Consider the following 23,950-nt stretch of genomic DNA (forward strand, 5'->3'; position numbering starts at 1 on the left):
TCAAAAACGGTGTTGGAAGGATTCATAGCCACTTGGTTCTTGGCAGCGTCCCCAAGGAGACGCTCAGAGTCCGTAAAGGCAACATAACTGGGTGTTGTTCGGTTTCCCTGGTCGTTAGCGATGATTTCCACTTTTCCATGCTGCCAGACACCAACGCAAGAATACGTCGTGCCCAAATCAATACCAATTGCTGGAACTTTCACCATTTTCACTTCTGTGTAAACTTTTTCACTTGATAATTCAAACACTTGATTTTCACTTGAAAAGCACTGAAAGATTCGCTTTGCTTTTCGATTCGATTGCTCTCGCTATTTCGAATGTTCTGAATCAAGCGCCAAGCCGGAGTGTATTTATTTGCCCGCAGATGGCACGCGAATCATCTCGAATGTTCTGCGAGGCCATCTACACCGGAGGATCGAACTTTCCTGAACGTTCTTGAATGAGGACGGCGTCTTACACGGTGAGAAAAATAAATTCCTGATTATTGGTTGCTTACGTGATGTTAAAGGAAAGAAATAAATCCTACACCAGCGTTGCAAAATGAATAATTGATAAATTATATGCTTATACATGTCAAGAATGCTGGTGGAAAAAACTGAATTTACAATAATTTGTTTATATCAAAGAAATGTTTCATCCATAATTAATATTCGTAAAAGAATATATTGAAAAGCTGGAAGCTGTTATAAGCTCATATTAATTTGTTGCTTAAATGGGCAATCTTTAATTTAATACTTTTAAATGACTATGATGTTATATAATGGTATGGAAAATGTCTAAAAGCCTTTAAATGTAGTTCATTAGAATATAATTACTCTTTGAAGCAACTGACGTTTACTGCCAAAATGTTTGCCATAAAAACAAAAATGGCTTTTTGTGTAAACAAAAATGTATTCGTTATTATTTTTTCTATGATAGCTGGTACTCTTTTCAGGTTGAATTTATCTCAAATCGGATTAAAACAGTCTCGGGAATAATATTGTTACCATCGCTGTGTTTGGGTTACCGTGTACATGGGCTTCTAGAAAGTTTTCGCACAGTCGAGATCCAGTTCGACTTTATCGATTATTCTAGCGAAGCGTAGGCATCTGCAGAATATTAACCATTTTGGGAATTTGGTATATGAAATGACGAAAAGTATTTGTTACAGGTTTTTTCGAATATTTTAGCTTGAAGTATGCGGAATTTAAATAGTTTACTGTCGCCTTACCTGATAGTGAATGTGAATGTTTGAAATTGAATTCAGAAAAGAATTGGGAATTGTAATAAAGCACTAACATATTTATGTTCATATTTTCCTTAATTTATCTAGAAACTATTTAATTCCGATTTTTTCGTAATTTTTTGGCGAAAATTAAGATTATGACGTAAATTTTAAATTTTTCACAATTATTCACATTAACATATTATTATTATACAAGTGATTGTTTTGAGCAAATTTAGAGAACTAGAAAAATTGAAACAATTAGCTAAATAATCCATTTTTATAGTTTATAAGGAATGAATGACATGCATTTTATTATGAGTTATTATTTTTCTTTTTACCATTTAAATCAGACATATAAATATATATTTGATGTTTGTAGAAAGTGTTATTTTTCTAATCGGTATCTATATTTGTGCTGATTATCAAAGGGTGTTACATATAAATAATTATCGTTAATTTAATTGCCGAAAACCGTTGAACATCAGTAAATAGATTAAAGAATCAAATATCTATTCAAACCTATTCTAGACGTTTTCCTAAACTGCTTTCAATATTTTATTAAACCCCCAGACCGTGGTTAATAAATTAAGCGATTCGCTCCATAAAGGTATTTAGGCAAATGTTTAAAGAAAAATATATTTTCTTTCCGACTTAATAAGCTGTTTAATTATTGGCCCTATTAAGCAATTACGAACAATTTGAATAAATAAACAAACATATATTCCAACAATAACATCTATTTACGATCCACTCCACGCTTATTGCGACAATTCCAAGCGCTTCTAGAAGAGGGTGCGGTTAACCGGCCCGAAGTTGAGAAGCATTCAGAATTCTCTCGATTCTTCTATACGGTGTCCCAAATAATTCAACATAAATCGTTTTGGAATTAATCGTCGCGACTTTTAATGGATTTGATCTTTCTTTTACTTGATTGATGAGATTTATATTAACTGTGTGTGAATAAAAGAGTAAAAAGTTATATGAAAATATACAAAAAATAATAAATTTTGTTCCCGAATTAAAATTTGAGGTGCATTGAAGTTTGATCATATTTGATCAGAAAAATTGCGAAGTGCAAGATAATTGGTTACAAGTAGTAAAATTGTTAAAATCCACTCCCTTTTTACCATGCATATATTTAAACAAAGTATATTGTTTAAGAGCACTTTTTATTTTGGAGATTTAAAGCCGCATTTCATATTAATATATATAATAATTTTTCTTAAAGCTTAATTGAGATCAAGAAAATTCAATTAAATAATAATTAAGATGAACTCGTTACTTCTTTAATGTACGCAAATATTTATAGGCCTAATAAAATGAATTATAAATTAATACTTTTTGAAAAGTTTTCAAGTAAATTTACAGTGGTTTGATGTCGATTTCTGATTGTTGCAGGATTGTTAACCACAGTTCCGTCAATGCTCTCCTTTGAAATACCCGGTAAGTGACCGAATATGTTGTACTATAGTTATTATAATTATTATTATAATAATATAGCATATAGAACTAATTTCTTGAGTCATAAATGAATATTATTCTTTTGCAAAGCATGTGATTTCATCAATTTTAAGCATTAAACGATTAAATGGCCCACTGACGAAACAACTGATTTTAATTTTTTTTTTTATTAAATGCTTCCTCAAGCAAAATATATTTTATTGCTATTATCACCCAGAAGGTCAAAAAACAAATTTCCAGTGAATAATTGAAATTATAATTTGTATATTTCAATGTTTTGAATTTATGCTGCATTTAATCGCAAATTTGCTTAATATAAAGGCCTGCGTTTAGACATTTAACTATTTAACAGCGTTTTCTATTCAAACTAACCAACTAAGAAAATTGCACAGTACCTACATGATTTTGTTCTAATTAGAAGAATGTAAATTGAATCGATCCGATGGTAGATTGTAAACTTTTATTTGGTCCACCGTATAATTCTCGTCGCTCATCACGGAACGCTGCTGCCGTTCCTTCCTTTTCTAGCAAATAACTGTCTAGAATATTCTCGTTCCCCGCCAGCCGGCGTATAAATACTGGCCGGTTTCAGGCTGTTGTCATAGTATTCGAACAAGCGATAGCAAACGAATCAAAAAGCAAACTAGCAAGTGCGAAATTCAAAGCGAAATATCAAGTGAAAATAAGTTGTTTGTAATTTGTGAAGTGAAAAAGTATAGAAAAAGTGAAAATGGTGAAAAAAGCTCCAGCAGTTGGTATCGATTTGGGCACCACATATTCCTGCGTCGGTGTCTGGCAGCATGGAAAAGTGGAAATCATCGCTAACGACCAGGGAAACCGAACAACACCCAGTTATGTTGCCTTTACGGACTCTGAGCGTCTCCTTGGGGACGCTGCCAAGAACCAAGTGGCTATGAATCCTTCCAACACCGTTTTTGACGCCAAAAGATTGATTGGACGCAAGTATGACGACCCGAAAATCCAACAGGACATCAAGCACTGGCCATTCAAAGTGGTCAGCGACTGCGGCAAACCCAAGATCCAAGTCGAGCACAAAGGCGAAATCAAAAAGTTTGCTCCGGAAGAAGTCAGCTCCATGGTTTTAACAAAGATGAAGGAAACAGCGGAAGCGTACCTTGGACAATCCATTAAAGACGCAGTAATCACCGTTCCTGCATATTTCAACGACTCTCAACGGCAAGCAACCAAAGACGCCGGAGTTATAGCAGGATTGAATGTTATGAGAATCATCAATGAACCCACCGCCGCTGCCTTAGCTTATGGACTGGACAAGAACTTGAAGGGAGAAAAGAATGTGCTAATTTTCGACCTGGGAGGCGGCACTTTCGATGTCTCAATCCTTACCATCGATGAAGGATCATTGTTTGAGGTCAGATCCACAGCTGGTGACACCCATTTGGGCGGAGAAGACTTTGACAACAGATTAGTCAACCACTTGGCCGAAGAATTCAAGAGAAAATTCAAGAAAGATCTTCGCTCCAACCCAAGAGCTTTGAGGAGACTGAGAACGGCAGCAGAACGCGCCAAGAGAACTCTCTCTTCAAGTACTGAAGCAACCATTGAAATTGACGCTCTATTCGAAGGCGTCGACTTCTACACCAAAGTTACTCGAGCAAGATTCGAAGAACTAAATGCCGACTTATTCAGAGGAACCCTCCAGCCCGTGGAAAAAGCTCTAGCTGACGCCAAAATGGATAAAGGCTCCATCCATGACATTGTCCTGGTGGGAGGATCGACAAGAATTCCAAAAATACAACAACTGTTGCAAAACTTCTTCAATGGAAAACAACTCAATCTCAGTATTAATCCAGATGAAGCTGTAGCTTATGGTGCAGCAGTTCAAGCCGCTGTTTTGAGTGGAGACACTGACAGCAAGATTCAAGATGTACTTTTAGTGGATGTTACGCCACTATCCCTGGGCATCGAAACAGCCGGAGGCGTGATGACGAAGATCATTGAAAGAAATGCCAGAATTCCTTGCAAGCAGTCGCAAATATTTACCACCTACTCCGACAACCAACCGGCTGTAACCATCCAAGTCTTTGAGGGTGAAAGAGCCATGACCAAAGACAACAATCTCTTGGGCACTTTCGACCTAACTGGCATTCCTCCAGCCCCTCGTGGAGTCCCTAAAATCGAAGTCACTTTCGACCTAGATGCCAATGGTATTCTCAACGTGGCAGCAAAAGATACCAGCTCAGGCAAAGAACGAAATATTACCATCAAGAACGACAAAGGCCGCCTATCTCAAGCTGATATCGACAGAATGTTGTCCGAAGCTGAAAAGTACAAAGAAGAAGACGAGAGGCAAAGAGAAAAAGTATCAGCCCGCAACCAATTGGAAGCATACATTTTCCAACTGAAACAAGCTGTGCAAGATTGCGGAGACAAACTGAGTACTGAAGACAAAGCCACCCTTGAAAGGGAATGCGAGGATGCCTTAAGGTGGCTGGACAGTAATACACTGGCTGAAAAAGAGGAGTTTGAGGACAAGCAAAAGCAACTAACATCAGTCTGCAGCCCGATTATCACCAAATTATATGGAGGTGGCGCTCAGAACAACTTTGGAGCGGGAATGCCAGGAAGCGGGGGCATGCCAGGAAGCAATTGTGGACAGCAAGCCGGAGGCTTTGGTGGAGCTAGATCGGGACCAACAATTGAAGAAGTTGATTAAATCTCATTGTAAATGTATATTTTATGTAGTTTAGACGTTCTGACTGATTATTTTATAATGTTATTTAGATGTTAAGATATCTGATACGCTTTAATAATTTTCTGTAACATTTTTTTGTGATATTTTTTAAAATAAATTATTTACAGTATTAACTATCGTATTTTCCTTGGTCCAAGATTAGGGCCATTCCAAACATAATTTTCCTGTAAGGTCTTTAGAAAATTGAGCAAAACAACATGTTTGCTAAAATATCAAGACCGTTGTTTAATAAGTCAATTATCTATTTGAAGATAATATCTTATCTGGGACCTGCCCTATGTCTCCGAAGGTTTCAACCTGACTAAACAAAATTATGCCTATGTTTTTTTCTTAACTCACCTAGTAATATTTATAATATACAGGGTGTCAGTCTTGCAGGACTTTAACGGTGGCTAGAAAATCCAATTTTAACATGAAAATATACAAACATATACATATTGAGAACGGCTTACTTTTTGAGGTGGCAAAGTTAACATTTTATTTCAGTTTTTTTAAATAGTTTACGCAAATCTTTAGATAATAATTGGTTGTGGAATTGTGATAAGTCCTGAATAAGTATATAACTTAAGATGTGCTTAAATTTTTTGATGAAAATAAAAAGTGAAATGTTAACTTTGCCACTCTGTATCTCAAAAATTACGCCGTTTTCAATATACAGGGTGTCAATTTCAAAACTTCCCCCCATAATATTTTTGTTCCAGTTGAAAATATAAAAAAAATTGAAAAATCGGAAAAACCCGTCAATTTTATTTGTAATTAAGGGGGATACTTTAAATGAATATTTTTAGCCTCCTTGTTACAACCCCCTAGGATGGGTAGATGTCACTCCTAGAATCTTAAATGGGAAGGGGGTCAGGGGGCACGTCGTTTTAAAGGACGTTCAATTCTCTTTACACTAGTTACTACTTTGTTGTTTTTTGTTCTGAGGTTTTCGAATAATCGCATTTTAAAGCTGTAGAAACAATTAAACTTGTGCGCTTTCAGATATTGGTTTCAGGTTAGTGTTTACACAAAAACAATTGTGTTGGGTCTCCTTGTATTACAAATGATTAGAAGAGTAGGTTACACTGTTAAAATCGGTGAATGACTACGAAAATCTAGTTTAAACATTGATTTATTATATTTTATTTTAATCCTATTTCTTATTTATTGATTATTTTACATTGACAAAAGTAACTTTTTATTTGCGGAAGTGAAATTTCTGCAATAAAACCTATGTCATTACGCACTCTACCTTATAAGTTGTTCAAGTGTTGTCAATCTTCAATTTGTTTGTCAATAAGGTCTGTTTTTGAACCCTAACATTTCGGAAAACTTCACCGGGAATTGATCGGCATTCTGCTGCAATTCGCCTTTTAAGATAATCAATATCAGCAGGTTGTATTTCATCAGCAACGCACTTAAGCTGTCCCCAAAGAAAGAAGTCTAAAGGCGTTCAATCCGGTGATCTTGGAGACCATTCAATTGGTACCCTTCTGCCAATCGACCATCCGGGAATATTTAATCAATGTTAGGGGTGTTCGAAAATAGACCTTATTGTTGTTTACAGGAAAATAGAGAATATTTTGAACAACTTATAAGATAGTGAGAAATCAATTGTTTAAACTAGATTTTATTTCTGTTATTCAACGATTTTAACGTTGTTACCGAATCATTTCAATCATTTGTACTATAATGAGACTCAATGACATAATTTTTGTTTAGACTAATCTGAAAACCGAAATCTCATTGCAGGCAAGTTTAATTGTTTCCGTAATTTTGAAACTCGATTAATCGAAAACCTCTGAACGAAAAACAGCAAAGTAGTAACTAATGTAAAGAGAATTGAACGCCCTTTAATAGGGTCACAGGAGGGGGGGTCACTGCCCTTGGACACAGGGAGAGAAAAGTCGTTATTTTAATTCGTTTTTTTGCCATTATACTGAAAATATATGAGTTAGGAATTTGAAATTGGCACAAGAAAATTTAAATAGCTTTGCCTCAGCTCGTAGATATTAAAAATGTATCCGAACCGAAGAGAACCAAACCAGAAGTTGTTTCGTAATATGTCGTAAACAATCGCTTAGCAGAAACGGGATCTTTCCGTCCGATGTATAATCAATCACAGCACCCCAGAGAAGAATTCCTGTTGAGCAACAAGAGGAAGTTTTATAGTTAACTGTTATTTGCCAACGTTTGATGCGCAATAGTTTGCAACTAAAGCAAATATTCGACTTGCAAATAATATTGACAACAGGTCATTATTATCAATCCTATGTAGGTTGTTGTGGTAAATATATTTTCGTTCTCTATACGATTTTATGACTATGGTCGAGTATTTATACGGGACGGAAAATTTTACCCCGGCAATGGTGCTGATGCAAAAACTGTACAGTATACGTTCATATTGCATCCCCCTCGAATATAAAGTTGACGTGTTTGAGCGTTTTTTCATTATAAATAAGGAGCAGACTTGTAAATGTATTCTGTGCATTTTTGCCAACGGTCATAGAAAGCGAACAACCAAAATTAGAAACAAACTAATCAAAAGCGGAAGAAAGTTTGGTTCAGGATAATGTGATGTTATCCGGTGTATGAACCTCTATCATGAGTTCTTAAATATTTTACCCCCCCTGAGCTCCAGGTCATCAGATAACGTAGCAAGTAGTTTTTTACACTCTTGTTTCACACTCTTGTGTAAGTTTTTCTGTTTTGTTTCATGCTCAAGTTGAATTTTGCCCAGCCTCTTTTTAGGTTTTAACAAAATTTTACAGTTTTTTGAGGGATCATTCGTTCTATCCAAAACTTTACATTTCACCACAACCCCTAAGATTTTTTCCCTTTGGCGGATTATTCGGTTATTTGATTGATGAGATTATACTAATTTCCAGGACTTCTATTTACCAATGATCTCAATATTTCCAGGTGTTTTTATGGCCGCGTGTCGCGTTAAAATATTTTTTACCCTCTCAAAATCCTTCCTCCCCATCCTTCCTCTCAAATCCTCCCCTTCTAATCGGAACTGAATTTCGACTGTCGAAATGTTCATAAAAATTTGGACAAAACCCGTTTTGCCAGTTTGCTCCTTAAATAGCAAATTCGAGAAAATGCTTTTATTTCGTTTTCGCGGGGCCACCCTGTATATGTAGCATTTAATTCGAGTATTGTTAAACTAGTACTAAAATTAGTTCTATTTTATGAAATAACCAGATTTATTTAGGGTCAACAGTTATTTAAACCACCGTTTGGGAACCATTAAAATGACACATACCTATGAGTACGATATTTTCTCAAATAAAATACCTTTCAGCTGTTTAGATATAAACAGGTCAGTGTTTACATTAGCCGCAAGATAAATATTGGCATTGAAATGAAAATATTTTTGGAATGAATTTCTTTTTTGAAGTGCATCATAAAGTCGAAGGTTGGTGTTAAAAGTGAGTTCCCACAGGATATGTACGTATGTAATAAGTTTTCTTAAATTATATGTAATTATAGCTCGATAATTTTGTAATAAGCTTGAGCACGATGTATTAATTCCCTAGAAAGGAGATTCGCATGAAGTTCGCTATTCAACGTAGATGAAAAGTTTGAGCCTATTACTTTTAATTTATTTTTATTTAAAATGCTTGTCTTGAACCATTGTGTGCACAAACAGGGCGTCCCAACGATAGAGGGAAGTACTTAGAGTAACGCTATTATTTCTTTTGAATTTAGATTTTCCATAGGGTAAACGCACTGAAAGCGCATAATTTAAGATCTTGACTATTAAACTGGGCGCGTCATAAAAGTTTTTATACTTTTATGACGTTTTTAGTTTTTAATTTTTATAGTTGATAAAAATATATATTTGTATTCATCAGGCAAATTTTTAAAACAATTTATACAAATAAATCTGGCAGCAATTTTTAAGTTTTTTGTCAAAAAATATTTGGTTGATATGCTGAATTTCATTAAATAAAACGTTCATAATTGTTTATGCAAGCAATAAATGTAATAGATGTAAATTGGATTTGATTGCATTGACTAAGGGCAACTTTCATAGAATACAATTTATTTTATATATTGATAAATTTAGCACTATGTAGTATTACTTCGTACCAGTAATATTTTTTATAGAACGCAGAATGAGGCTTTTTGTTTAGCAAAAACATAATTAAATAATTAACGGCTTGATTTGCTTAATAATGATGTTTACACCGCCATCAGCAGTGTTAATTTTTGCTTATTCTGCTACATAAAGGACAATCATATTAAGAGTGTAGTGTTCCTTTAATTAATTCTCCTAACAGCAACTCTTACCAAAATTATACTCAAAGCACTAAATCTAGAAAGTTGTACTTGCATAAATTCATTATGATTGTAAATTTCCATTTTGCCTGCTGCTTTTTAGAGACACCGTATATCGTGACAAAATAAACGATTTCTAGACGTTTACGTGCGGCGCTTCCAGATCGAGCGTTTCTCCTTCTATCGCATTCGACCAAAGTGAAAAACATTGTGTCGTTCGTCGGGAACATTCTGGATGGTGCTCGAAATATTGATCGTTTTCGCGTCGTTTCGGGATTCTACTCCGTTTGATATAAAAGCGCTCGGGTTTCGCGGCAAAGTCAGTAAGTTTTAAATAAGTGTCGAACACAGTTGAGTTTTTTCGACGCAAAGCGAGACAACAAAGTTTTCTAGCAAAAATGGTGAAAAAATCTCCTGCAGTGGGTATTGATTTGGGTACCACATATTCGTGTGTTGGTGTCTGGCAACATGGAAAAGTGGAAATCATCGCCAACGACCAAGGAAACCGCACAACCCCCAGTTATGTTGCTTTTACAGACACCGAGCGTCTACTTGGAGACGCCGCAAAGAACCAAGTTGCCATGAACCCATCTAACACTGTCTTCGACGCAAAACGACTAATTGGACGCAAATTCGATGATCCCAAGATCCAACAAGACATCAAACATTGGCCGTTTAAAGTCGTCAACGACCATGGAAAACCAAAACTCCAAGTGGAACACAAGGGCGAAACTAAAACGTTCGCACCTGAAGAAATCAGCTCCATGGTTTTAACAAAAATGAAGGAAACTGCAGAGGCGTATCTTGGAACAACTGTAAAAGATGCTGTTGTTACCGTTCCAGCCTACTTCAACGATTCCCAAAGGCAAGCCACTAAAGACGCTGGAGTGATTGCTGGTCTAAATGTAATGAGAATTATTAACGAACCTACCGCAGCTGCCCTTGCTTATGGCCTGGACAAGAATCTAAAGGGCGAAAAGAACGTCCTGATTTTCGATCTTGGAGGCGGAACTTTCGATGTGTCCATCCTAACTATTGATGAAGGTTCACTATTCGAGGTAAAATCGACGGCAGGCGACACCCATCTTGGAGGTGAAGACTTCGACAACCGTCTAGTCAATCACTTCGCCGATGAATTTTTGAGAAAATTCAAAAAAGACCTCCGCAGCAACCCAAGAGCAATTAGAAGATTGAGAACAGCAGCTGAGCGGGCAAAACGAACTTTGTCCTCCAGCACCGAAGCCACTCTGGAAATTGATGCTCTATTCGAAGGGGTGGACTTCTACACTAAAATCTCCCGAGCCAGATTCGAAGAATTGAATTCCGATCTGTTCAGAGGAACTTTACAGCCGGTTGAAAAGGCACTTAAGGATGCCAAAATGGATAAAGGCTCTGTGGATGACATTGTTCTAGTGGGAGGCTCTACCAGGATTCCGAAAATTCAACAGCTGCTGCAAAACTTCTTTAGCGGCAAACCGTTAAACCTCAGCATCAACCCTGATGAGGCTGTAGCCTATGGGGCTGCCGTGCAAGCTGCAGTTTTGAATGGAGAAACTGACTCGAAGATTCAGGATGTGTTGCTTGTAGATGTAGCGCCGCTGTCTTTGGGTATTGAAACAGCCGGAGGCGTAATGACGAAGATCATCGAAAGAAATTCGAGAATTCCATGCAAGCAGACCCAGACGTTCACCACCTACTCCGACAACCAACCGGCTGTAACCATTCAAGTATTTGAGGGCGAAAGAGCCATGACCAAAGACAACAATCTCTTGGGCACGTTCGACCTAACTGGCATTCCTCCGGCCCCTCGTGGTGTTCCTAAAATCGAAGTTACCTTCGATATGGACGCTAATGGCATCCTAAATGTTTCTGCGAAAGATAACAGTTCAGGCAGAGAAAGAAACATCACCATCAAGAATGATAAGGGCCGACTATCTCAAGCCGATATCGACAGGATGCTTTCTGAGGCCGACCGATACAAGGACGAAGATGAAAAACAGAGGCAAAAAGTGGCTGCACGCAACTCTTTGGAATCCTACATCTTCCAAGTCAAGCAAGCTGCTCAAGAGTGTGGCGATAAATTAAGCTCAGACGATAAAGCAACAGTTGAACGGGAGTGTTCTGAAGCCCTCAAATGGCTGGACAGCAACACTTTGGCGGAAAAAGAGGAGTTTGAAGACAAGCAGAAGGAGTTGCAGAGGTTATGCAGCCCAATTATGAGCAAACTGTATGGAGGAGGAGCGCAAGCTCCACATGGAGGTTTCCCAGGAGGACCGCAACAGGCTAATGGAGGGCCTAAAGTAGAAGAGGTTGATTAAAGCCAATTCTAATGCATTTAATTACATTTTCATATAGTATTTTTATATTCCTCAGTATATTACCGTTATTCTCTTAATACTCATAAATATGTCGGTTTATTGCTTACTGAGAGCTTGTAGGCATTATTAATGTTAACTAATGTGTAGTAAAACTTACATAAATGTTATGAAAAATAAAGTATATTTGTTGCTTAATTGTCTGTTTTAATTAATAATTGGTTCATTACTGAGTAGGACTGCCCAGCGAAAACGTCAAATAACCCCGATTTTTCTTTAAAGAAACTGCAATATTGAGGATTTAAAGGACGTTCGAGTAAGTTTATTTTTTTAGGAATAGCCTTTATATCGGGTGTCAATTTGAAAACTTCCCACCCTTAATATCTTCCTTGCAGATTAAGATATGAAAAATCGGAGACCCGTAAATTTTATTTGTAAGGGGACATTTTAAATTAATATCTTTACTCCTCGTTTCAACCCCCTAGGACGGGTAGATGTCTCTCTTAGAATCTTAAATGGGAAGGGGGGTCAAGTGGCACATCGCTTTAAAGGGCGTTCAATTTTCTTTACATTAGTTGTTACTTTGTTGCGTTTTGTCCAGAGGTTTCCGAATAATCCTGTTTCAAAGTTGTAGAAACAGTTAAAATTGCCTACATTGAGATTTTGGTTTTCAGATTAGTGTTTAAACAAAAATTATGTCATTGGATCCTTTCCGGTTTTTCATATTCTAAACTGCCAGAAAGATATTAAGGGTGGAAAGTTTTCCAATCGACACCCGGTATACATGTAGGGGTAACTAAAAGATATTTATTTTTAGACGTACAGAAAGAAGTTTTCTTGATACACACATAACAACATATTTTGTCTAATAAATATTGGAATTCCTTGACTTGGAACTTCTATTTTTGGACAAACAAATATCGTAACCCTGCTTATAGACTATTAATTGCTCGGTAAATAATGAAGCAATATGAAAAAAATAATTTTGTTTACCGGATCTGTATCAGAATGACGAGATAATTTTATATATATTTTTCCTATGATGAGCGTCTACTTAGTGGCAAACATTTTTATGAGATTTCTTGGTTAATTTATCAATGCTCAAAATCAAAAGATCGTTAACTGGAAATGTGATTGTTAAATAATGTGAAATACTAATTTGTGCTCACTGAATCAGCAATTATTTTTTTACAAAAACTAATTTTCCATACGCAAATATTTTTTATAACTTTATTATAAATTTAATTAATTATTTTTTTAAAAATAATTTATTATTATAAATCGTCTAGAGAGGTATACATTTTACTACTAATTTACTTTGGCGAAAAACGTTGTTCGTTGTGGTGTATGAGTGCGTGCCTGATTAAATAAATGATTGTAAGTTTTATTGATTAGAAGTTCATTAAAATGCAAATATTGTATGTATCACTCAACACAACGAATAACACATTAATAATCTAAAGTCCAATTTAAGAAATTTTAAGTATTAGCCAAATGAATTAACTATTTACTTTAAAAGAAACCGCATAGTGTTTTCCTGCACTCAACGTATACGAGCCACTACTTTTTTAAAATTTGGATATATTTTGTTAACACACATTTAGTCTCAAATATGTTAAATAGATGACTTAATTTCAATATTTATCTATCACATTTTTTTATACAAAAAATGCTGATGTTTTTGAGAATCGTCGCAGATTTGTCAAGAAAACACAAATTTGTAGACTTGTTGGTGGGCAATTTAATTTAAAAGATTTCTAATACATTTGTTCCACCATACCTTAAATAAAAGTAGAAATTAATCCATTTTTTACATAAAATGAAACATATTGTAGGAAACTTAGTTATTTTATTGAATTAAGCTACATTTTTATCGTTACTTGTCATGGAATTACACCTCTTTTACTTTATACTATGTGGAACGTGTTCTTGGAAGTATTAATTGAGCTGCATTAAACTCTAAGTGAAAATTTGGCTTTGTAATGTTCTGGACTCATGATCATGCCTGGAGTTTGTTTTCCTGTCGGTTTTGTGCTGCCGGTATATTCGATTTTGTATTTTCGAAGAATTTCCACAAAAAATAAAAATAAACACGCCCTTGCCAGAGCCTCACCTAGGCATCTCCTTTTACCTAAAACGTTACTTATCTTAGTATATGCTATTTCAAGCATTTTCTATTGTAAGATACCTAATCCAAATGTTAGCACTCTATCTTGGCAAATCAGATTACTGTTCTCATCTAAAAATCTCTCCGGCCTAAAAACCGCTGGATCCTTCCAGTAGTTTTGATCATGATGCACAGAATGCAGATTTAATAATACTGTTGTCTCCTGAAAAAACGCATGATTATGGAGAATTTCCTGGGTTTTGGCAAAATAATACTCACCTTTGGAATAAGGTACTCATCTAAATGGGTAGTTTTTAACACTCTTCTCGGCCCAATAACTGGAACTACCGGAAAATATCTTTGACATTCTAGTAAAACAGCATTCACATAGGGAACCCTTAAAAATGAGAAACAAAAATATAATAAGAATCAATTTTTCTTCTCGAGAAGAATGGCTTCTAGTTCCTACTTTTTTATATATGTTTTACAAATCCTGCTAATTATTTTTATCGGTACCATCTAAATTACTACATAGCTTCAATGAAATGAAATATCCAAAAATTGGGCATATTTATAGCTTATTAGGTATTACTGACCTTTCTTTATCACAATAGGAAACATCTGCATTCTTTTTAAAAGCGCTGTCCAAGCTCTGATGAACTTTGTCTTGGACTTCTGGGTAAAGAATCATGGCCAGTAACGCAGTGTCGATGGTGTTGCTTGTGGTGGCCGATCCCGCGATGAAAATATCCAGGCAAACCATAACCAATTGCTCTTCTGCAAATTATTTTTAACACACTTTTTGTTGCTCTGCCAGTTGAAATGCGCACAAATTACCCGAAAAGTAGCTGCGTTTTCCTTCTCGCTTCTTCATTTCAGTTAGAAACGAATAAATAAAGTCGTCACATCGCTCGTCCTTCCAGCTCTTTTTATGGTCATTGATGGTTTCCATTATCAAGTTTCGTACTTCAATGTTAATGGTTTTCATTAGATTATATCCAGATTTTTCTGGAGCAACGAACCTGAGCCAGGGATAGTTATTCAGAGTTCCGCCGGACATATCAAAGGCACGTGTTCTTTGTCTGAGCAGTAGCAACAACTTTTCGACTCGGTTGTTTCCTTTAACATTTTTGCCTAAAAATTATCGCAACTTCCATCACTTCTTCAATCCAAGTTCCATTGTGAGTTTTACCACTAGTCAAAGTCCACAGAATATTTAAAATCGACGGAGCCAATGTTGCGGATAAATCAACCATTTCAACGTTCTTCTCGATCAAAGTGATGGTCTGCTTTATTTCCTCTTTAATCATTTGCTCCATCAATGTTGTTCCAAACCCAAGAGCTCGCAGATGAGATACAAGAAATGCTCGTTGCTCTTTCCATAGATCGCCATCTGCCACAGTAATACCTGTTAACATAACATGGTTTTAATTATAAATACATTTTATATAATATACATGATGGCACAAATTTAACAATTTACTATAAAGTTTCGAATTTGGTATTTAGCATTATTTTAAACCGTTTCAACGGGCAGTTGACGGGCTATTAGTCGTAAAGCGTTTCAACAGATGATCTGTGAACTTTGCATGCTTGACTTGACTTGTTGCTTGGTAAAGTATTAATTTTCGGTGAATTTTTCGGTAGCCTAAAAGGTAGAGCAAATGCGAATAAACAAGCATTTTACTTTGTTTAGTGTCCTCCAAATAATCGTTCTAACACTGTGAGGTTAAATATAAAAATTACGGAAATAGAATGCTCGGATTAAACAAATTATCACCTTCATTAATAATATAGTCTCAACTGGTGCATTTTTGTTAATTTCTTTAAAATTCAGATTTATTTATTTATTTTTTAAATTTGAATGTTTATTAATCTGATGAATCCTAGTCTGCAAATGAATGTGTACGCAACTGCAAGTATTTCTTTCAAAATTTGTAACATTTTTGCTAGCGCAAGTGGCGTTAACAAATTTCAGGAATTCATAGAAGACATTTGAAAATATCACCCCTAGAAGTTTAATTGAAATCGTAGTTAATTGCGATTTTTATCAATCTGGTGAATCCTAGTCTGCAAATGAATGCGTATACGCAACTGCCTGTTTTTTTTTTAAATTAGCAGAGCAAATAAAAGTTTCACAATTTATAGAAGACATTTTAATGTAAAAGCCCTGAAAATTTTTATTTATAGCGCACATTCTTTGGAGTCAACTTTTTGAATTCGATTGGACCGGTGTTTAAAAAAGTTTTAAACATATTTAATTGACCCAAAAAAGGTTTTAATGTATGCCCAGTAAACCAACCAGTAAACCAAAATATTCTGCATACAAAGTTTACTTTTAATGTATTTTCCTCATATGTGATATACTTCATATACAGGGTGGTCCAATTTTGATATACGAGACTTTTGACGACATTTTGCTTCAGAGAAATGAGCAATAACGGGACGGAAAATCTAAAATTTTAGCATAATCTTACACCTAAGTGTCTGATATTCAAATTTCGCTTTCTGGTTCAAAAGGTTCTTGAGAAACTTTGAAAAAAGCAGCGTTATGTTTGAGTCGATTTGGTAACTCAAAAAAAGACACGGAAATTTAAAACTAATTTTTTGAGAAAACTGCCAACATTATCGAAAATAATGTTTTTAAAGTTTGGTCCTCATATTGAATCCAAATTTGATTGGTTTTGCTTTAAAAAAAACTTGAAGACCTGAAACGTGTTTTTCTCAATTTTCACAATAATTCAGGCAAAACCGTAGAACTTGATATTTTCCACTGATTTGGTTTTTACCTTTTCTTGTCCCCATCGTTCGCAATTTCATGAAAAAATTGTCGGGGCGCCCCTGATAATCGTCTGACGTCAGCACTTGACGTACAGTGGCGTAGGAGCAAACACAAATCACTCGTTCCTTGCCCAACTTTAATCCAACCACCTCAGTGTCGTATCTTCTGGCCAATTCTGTGATTGCCAAGTGCTGCCCCCCATATTCCTTTGCTAGTCTTCTGAGTTCGGGTCCGTTACCGATGAATGGTCTCCATGGAGGCCCTAGGGAAGAAAAGAACAACATTATTATCGTTCGATCCTAAATGTAAAATACATTTCAAATTGTATTCCAGTATTAAGAGAAATAATGCTGAATTTTACAATTTATTATTCAAGTTATGTTAAGTCAACTTTTCTTAGCAAAGCGGCTACTTTCTTGAATGTTTGCAAATTGTAACGAGCTTCAGTAAATTTCAGATTTACACACAATTTTGTTATTAGAATCGATGAAAGGTTCAAGTTGAATATAACAAGAAATTTCGATAACTCGGACCGAAACTAGACCATCACGCGTGATAGAATATGTGAATACAATATTGTAACTTCCTCACGAACATCGTGTTTTATACTTGCTTAGTTTATTTCTGTATGCAGCATTCAGAGCTAAAGATTAATTTTTAACTGTTAATTCAAATGCAAAATGCTAATAATCAGGAATTTTACTTACTTGGGTACCTACTTCAAATAATTACTGCAACACACTTTTAATTTACATTTAAAAAAAAATCTGGGATTAAAATATGAAAAACAGACAGAACTGGTACAATAAAGACTGTTAATAAAATGCAGTAAAATTTAACTAAAAACAACTATAAGATCTTAAAAGCTTGGATAATCTGCTCTGATTAAATAGATTATCACTACCATCAGTAACATAACTTGGAATAATTAATTTCGTTCATTTCTAACTGTTTAAATTTATTTTTGTTTCACCCCTTTTCGTTTTGGATTTACATGTGAATCGACATAAAATGCTAAATACCACAAAAACTAGTTTTTTAAAAGAGTTAAAGGGAAAAACCAAAATAAAATATCTAATTTTTAAACAAATTTTCATCTCGGAAACCAAACGCTTTTTGGAGGGAGGAAATTTTCGCTCCTTATTTGAATAACAAATCCATTTATTATACTTACTATTAAATAAAGTTCAAACATTTGCAATTTTAATTTTGATAATTATCCTACAATTGATTGATTAGCTACTAAATTACCCAATTGAGTAGGTAATACATTAATATTACACCAACAAAGGACATATCAATTACCTAATAGACGTTAATTAAACTGAAACTTACCTGGTGGAAATTTTTGGCATCCATCATTCGAAATGTAGTACAAAAGCAAAATAATGCATAGAACCAAAAGTAAAATTTCGGTCAGCATAACTCACAGGGATTTAAATCTGGCTTCAAATCTGGCTTCCAATCCGGCAAGAAGCAATGAATAAAGATTAATTTTCTTAAAGTCGCGTGTGAGCTTTAGAGCGATTTGACTCAGCTAAAGTCAGCGACATACATTTAAAATAGGACTGCAATTTCGGTGTTGCCACAGTGCGAAAAATTATGATAAATATGGGTTGAAAGCAAACAATACCGTTCTTTAACTCGCCTTTATTATACCTTGTCGTTAAATAGCAATTAGATTATCGCTGTTTAATAGTGGGTTTTTGAAGCCATATCATTGTTGAATTGTTGGTTCGTTACATAATAGGCCTTAAAGTGATAGTGTAATCACACAAAGTGGAGAGCATGTATTTTTTTATCTATATCTAATTTTAATTCCATTCATTAAAAAATGTGTAAATAGCAAAATCAATGGGCAACAACGGCTAATTTCTTTTGATGAGTTTCACTTTGAACGGTTTTGGAGCCAAAGTAACTCCATCAAAGGGGAGCGCTTCTGGGTACCAGTCTTCGACCGGTTCTAATGTGAAATGGTGCAAAAGTGCTGTAAAAAACAGGAAAAGGTTGGTTTTCGCCAAAACTTCACCAAGGCAACGACGTTTTCCTACAAAAGACAACACATTATTAGTGGTCTTTACAGGCTCTGTAACATACTTTCTGAAGTCAAATTTCTACCGTTGTTTATTTAAATAGTTAGAAAGAATGATCGCTCCGTTCACAAATTCCGGTCGGTTAGACACCAAAGATTAGTGAAGAAGAACATTGTTCTTTAGGAATATTTTTTCACGACCGCTGATTAATCTACCATTCGCCAAACTGAAATGTTTGAGGCAAATCTTCAGTAGAGAGGCGATCAAATCAGTTGCTTTTCGCTTCATTTAGCAAGATCAGGTTTCCATTAAATTTGTGTCGCCAAATCGTCCGGGAAGGTTTCTTGTGTTCTCAATTTGCATTTCCGAACATTAAATTTGTGTTCGTCATTTGTTCAAAAGCGCATTGGGTCGTTTTACAGTTAACAAATTAAAAATCACACTAATAACTTTTGTCTAAATTCTTCTGGCGACTAAAACCGTCGCACGCTTTACTTATTTTTCTGCAAAACGGTCTATAATACAGTAGTAGTTAATGTGTGTTAATGCTGAAAAACTTTTTATAATAATTTACTTCCATAGCAAAGTTACAGGCTCAACTGTTTCCATTTTGTCCTTCGTTACTTCCGTTTTTTTATCTGAACAATTTTCATATTCATATGCAGACAAATTTTGAGACAAAATAGCAATTTCATTCTCACCTAAACCAAAAGGTATGTAATAGTCTTCATGCGCATTCAATTTATTGCGATCCAGAAACCGTTCCGGTTGGAACTTTTTTGGATTTTCCCATATTTTGGGATCCATGTGGAGGCTGTACAAGTTAGTAAGAATAATCGTATTTTCTGCTATATCATATCCCATTAACTTTGTGGTTTTTACTGCTCGATGCGCAATTCCCATGGGAGCCAAATTCGATATTCGTTGCAGCTCGAGGAGAACAGCCTGAGTATACTTTAGACTAAAAAACATCAAGAATTATAATAAACCAAAATATGCGGATATTAAATGTGAGTTTAGAGATTATTAACTTACTTCCCTTTATCTTTCAACGTTGGCCATTTGCCTCTGCCCACCACTTCGTCCAGCTCTGCTTGAACCTTCTTTTGAACATCTGGATTGAGCACCATGTACATTGCGGCAAACCCTGAATTTTTTTTTGGTTTATAAAAAATACACTTGTTCATAATACACGTCTTACCAAGGCTACTGCTGGTTGTTTCAGCTCCAGCCATAAACAGATCCAAACACAGCGCGATCAGTTGATCATCTGAAAAGATAGATGATTTCGTTATTTGCTGTTGGAAACACTGAAGGGGTTCGAATGCTGCAACTAACCGGATTACTTCGCAGCTTAATGCCAATTATAGAAAAATTAACAACCAGACATGTTGGAATTGGGTACTTAATTATTTAAATAATGCCAGTACCTGTAAACGATACATCGACTTTAATGGTCATGGAATGGAGAAATGCATCTATCAAATCTCTAGGTTGGGACAGAATTGTGCGTTTATGTCCATCAACAGTTTCCTGAAACACAAAAAATTATTTTCTACATTATAGAATTTTAAAACCAAACTAGCTTTTTATGCAGAGCGAGTCTACCCTCGATACATCCACAAAGACCAATAATGCAATAATTTTCGTATCAACTCAACTAGATGTGAGATTTTGAGTCACTTACTTGCAAAAATGTCCACATTCGATTTAAAACATCCAAAATTTGATTATAACCGCACGCTGATGGGGCTAAATATCTTATGAAAGGCATTTGGTTGATTAAGCCCCCAGACATATCGACGATTCTGAAGCACTCGTGTATGATTTGAAGCAGTGTTGTTAGTCTCTCATCGTCTACATCAAAACGTTTTCCTGCGAATACAAAACAGGCGAAATATTTACTTACAAGGCATTTAAAATTAAATTAAAAAAAGAAATTTTCTAATAACACGCAAAACGTTTGGAGCATTTAAAGACAGTTTTGCAAGTTTTGAGAGGCTAACTACTCATTAAGAACCTGCAGTAGAGTTTGCAGCGACTTGCAAAACAAACAAACTTGTTGAAAAAATGAAGATGCTGAAACTTTGCCACCCTGTATCTCTGAAGCAGTTTTCAATATATGTTTGTATGATGTTTTCATTTTAAATTTGGATTTTCTAAGTATACTGTCTCACCCTGTATTGTCATATTTGACTCTAATGCTGGTCGATACCCGCAAAAAATAAAAATCTGAATTTTTACGTTTAAGACAAGAAATTGCACATTACTATATGCTGTTAACAGATAAGAAATAAATAAAATGCAGAATTAACAACAGATAAACCAAAAGTAAAAACTTTTAAATTGGGTTCCGACCTTTACACAAAGTGGTAAAACGTTACTCATAAAAAATGTTGATTTTACGCTTTCTTAAAGCTCGTAAAKCTTTAATAAATCTCTAAATTAAAAAATTAAAATCTMTAAATCTCTAAATTTTAAATTAAATTTGTGAAAGATTGGCGCTTAGAGCGTTTTTTRTTCGGTTGTTGTTCACGTTCCTTAAGTTGGAACGTGAAATTTGCCTTTGGAAATATTGCAATGCGAACAGGCACTTTCTACAAAAATGCCAACAATAAACAAACTGGCGAATCATCGAAATGGGGAAMCCGCAAATGATTAAATAATCATKTTTATTCTGTATTTCGGTGTCTTTTTTTGTTCTTMAGTTTGCTACCGACAGTAGACGAAATCGGTCGATAATCGTCCGATGAACGGATAGAAAATGGAGGATGGGGCTCCAGCTTGTAAAAAGCTTGTAAGAATGATCTCTAATCCACAAAGGTTTTAGCTTGAACTGAGTTTATTTTTCCGACAAGCAAGTAAGCTACGAATGCTCTGTATTTTCTCTTTTCCTTATTATTGTGAACTTTCACTTTATAATTATTCATGAAATAAAGTCGGTGTTGATTGTCCCTAGGAAAATCTGAATTATTTTATTCTTTCCTGAGAGGAAGTTCGAAGAAAAGGATAAGAAAGTAGAATAAAATAGCAAAATCTGTATTATTCTGCACGTACTAATTTGGGTTTTCTTTTGTTTAAGAACTCACCAGCTAACATGGCCCACAAAGCATTCAGAACAGAAATATCAAAAGCATTGTGCATAAACACCGGTAAGTTGCATTTTTCATTCAGTTTTTCGACGAACGATTTGCATTCATCTTGGATCTTCTCCTCCATCTGTTTGCGGCCGAAACCAAAATTTCGTAGATGATGGAGGGAAAATCGTCGTTGCGTCTTCCACAGTGGTCCATCACTAAACACGATGCCTAAAACAAAATATTTGGTTGTAAGAACGCTCCTGATGAACCGGTCCAGAGCGGGGCTCATTCAGTTGTCCTTGCTTGACCCCCAAATACTGACCTATCTTAGGGTTAAAGACATTGGAGATTTTTCAACGGACATTCACTCCCTCCTAATTGACGCTCGTTAGTTTGTATACATTTTATTTCGGCGGTTTTGAAAAAAAAATCAATTTTGACTGACGAAAGTTCTCACCTAAGCGTTTTCCGAAAGTTCTCAATCTGAAGAAAAATCCATCCGGTCTACCATCGAATTCTGCCCGGGTCAACACTTCTTTAATAGCGGCAGGACCCGAAACAGTCACTACAAGGCTTCTGCCTAAAATAAAGTGGATTATCTTCAATAAGCAATTAACGGATGAGAATTCACTTTAGCTTGATGCAATAATTAGTTGTATTTTCCTGTTCAAAGAGTTAATTTCAATAATTTGGTTCAATTAATAATTGCTTCCAACTACTGTCCCCTGATTCTTACCTAATTTTAAGCCTACAATTGGTCCAAATTTTTCAGCTAAGTTCATCCAGACCAAATGATGAAAACCCAATTTTTTGTGTTGATTTTTGTAAAACATTAGGTTGCCTACAATTGGGAGAAAACCCGGGCCTAGAACAAGTTTGCGTCATTCAGTTAATACTTTGTGGCGAAATATATTTTAAAGTGAATGCATGCACAAAAAAACGTTTGCCCTAGTAGTACTGGACAATAAGAAATAAATGTAAAGGATTTTTTTCAAAGAAAGGGCACGAAATATAATTTTTACACAGAAATTATGGCAAAAGTGCGTAAGAAAGAAACGCGGGAAAGAAGAAAAAGGACGATTTGTAATAAGAACACAAAATCTTTCGACTTGTGAGCTTAAAAATATTAAAATATTCTAATTCAAACAGATCACATGTTTGCTTTCAGAAAACGTTTAATTCTTAAAACTAAACCTAAAGCTAAGGAAGGGAATAGTGGTGATATAGTTCTTCAAAATATGTTGTAAAACTATGGTGTAAGAAAATTGTAAACTATTTTTGTTACCACAAGTATAAAATAAGTAAGAGTCACACTAGTCGCGAAGGATAAATTAACAGACTTTTTTTCAATTTTGAGGCAAAACTAATAATAAATATTAATTATGTACCTGGAGGATAGTTCTTGGGCCTGAAGCATGAGAAGCATAGCCAAAACACTACCGAACAAACTAATACACACAGAAGTATCATGTTCTTTTATTCACGCTGTGCTACGTACTGCCCTTCAGTACCATTTTCGGGAGTATTTAAATCCCGTAAATCCCATGATTCAGTGGCGTGCTTTGGTATTAATAACTTAAACTAAGTAACCCATTTAGAACAACCACTGTTACTGGCACTAGAAAGAGCTGCTTTGGTGGTTTAAAGTTTTTGGATTAACGATGTATTTTTCCCTCAGATAAAAGTGCATCACGGCCACTTTGCGTGTTATAAACAAGTTTTCAAACGGATAAAAAATTACACTTTTTCGACTTATACAAATAAGCCTGTATGTGCGCATTCTGTCTGTTTATTAAAGTAAGAAGCTGCTTGCTCCGTTAATGATTTTCTAATTTGCCTCGTCTTTTAAATGTAAACCATCAGCTGACCTTTCGCTCACCTACGGGAACATAAATAATTTCCACTTAAAAAAAATGAACGAATATATTCATTCTTAATGTAAATGAGTGTATTTTTACATGT

The 23,950-nt window shown here is 35.2% G+C and overlaps 4 protein-coding genes across 4 annotated transcripts in view; 2 read left to right on the forward strand and 2 right to left on the reverse strand.

The window, feature by feature from the left end:
* LOC109538062 (heat shock protein 70 A1) overlaps positions 1–340 on the reverse strand; it is a gene marked incomplete in the record, with an annotated part of 2,793 nt that extends 2,453 nt beyond the window's left edge. The window contains 1 exon segment of the mRNA XM_048668891.1: positions 1–340. Coding sequence (XP_048524848.1) covers positions 1–206 — 206 coding nt within the window.
* Positions 341–3,252: 2,912 nt separating this feature from the next.
* Positions 3,253–5,515, forward strand: LOC109538058 (heat shock protein 70 A1). The gene has a single exon (XM_019905100.2). It carries the CDS (start codon positions 3,399–3,401, stop codon positions 5,361–5,363), a length of 1,965 nt encoding a protein of 654 aa, XP_019760659.1. The 5' UTR covers positions 3,253–3,398; the 3' UTR covers positions 5,364–5,515.
* A 4,363-nt stretch (positions 5,516–9,878) lies between these two features.
* Positions 9,879–12,184, forward strand: LOC109538059 (heat shock protein 68). Its single transcript, XM_019905101.2, has one exon. The coding sequence runs from the start codon at positions 10,070–10,072 to the stop codon at positions 11,987–11,989; it is 1,920 nt and encodes a 639-aa protein (XP_019760660.1). The 5' UTR covers positions 9,879–10,069; the 3' UTR covers positions 11,990–12,184.
* Positions 12,185–13,818: 1,634 nt separating this feature from the next.
* LOC109538052 lies at positions 13,819–23,591 on the reverse strand. Its single transcript, XM_048669126.1, has 18 exons — positions 23,377–23,591; positions 22,725–22,853; positions 22,446–22,568; positions 21,998–22,216; positions 20,596–20,783; positions 20,339–20,441; positions 20,110–20,178; positions 19,944–20,055; positions 19,610–19,869; positions 18,752–18,922; positions 18,211–18,300; positions 16,883–17,137; positions 15,286–15,501; positions 14,931–15,227; positions 14,690–14,870; positions 14,373–14,490; positions 14,175–14,316; positions 13,819–14,117 (listed from the first exon to the last, which is right to left on the reverse strand). Exons 1-18 carry the CDS (start codon positions 23,456–23,458, stop codon positions 13,939–13,941), a joined length of 2,934 nt encoding a protein of 977 aa, XP_048525083.1. The 5' UTR covers positions 23,459–23,591; the 3' UTR covers positions 13,819–13,938.
* Positions 23,592–23,950: the final 359 nt, after the last annotated feature.

This window comes from Dendroctonus ponderosae, unplaced genomic scaffold (assembly GCF_020466585.1).
Source record: "Dendroctonus ponderosae isolate FM_Combo_2020 unplaced genomic scaffold, Dpon_F_20191213v2 Dpon_F_20191213_8, whole genome shotgun sequence".
NCBI classification, from domain to species: domain Eukaryota; kingdom Metazoa; phylum Arthropoda; class Insecta; order Coleoptera; family Curculionidae; genus Dendroctonus; species Dendroctonus ponderosae.

Excerpts from the sequence above, each read along its gene's own strand:
- LOC109538058 (XM_019905100.2), top strand. The coding sequence starts at position 3,399 with ATGGTGAAAAAAGCTCCAGCAGTTGGTATCGATTTGGGCACCACATAT.
- LOC109538059 (XM_019905101.2), top strand. The coding sequence starts at position 10,070 with ATGGTGAAAAAATCTCCTGCAGTGGGTATTGATTTGGGTACCACATAT.
- LOC109538052 (XM_048669126.1), bottom strand. The coding sequence starts at position 23,458 with ATGATACTTCTGTGTGTATTAGTTTGTTCGGTAGTGTTTTGGCTATGC. Across the intron at positions 20,784-21,997 it reads TTTGTGGGCCATGTTAGCTG|GAAAACGTTTTGATGTAGAC; the intron begins GTGAGTTCTTAA and ends TTGTATTCGCAG. Across the intron at positions 20,056-20,109 it reads AACAACCAGCAGTAGCCTTG|GGTTTGCCGCAATGTACATG; the intron begins GTAAGACGTGTA and ends AAAAAAATTCAG.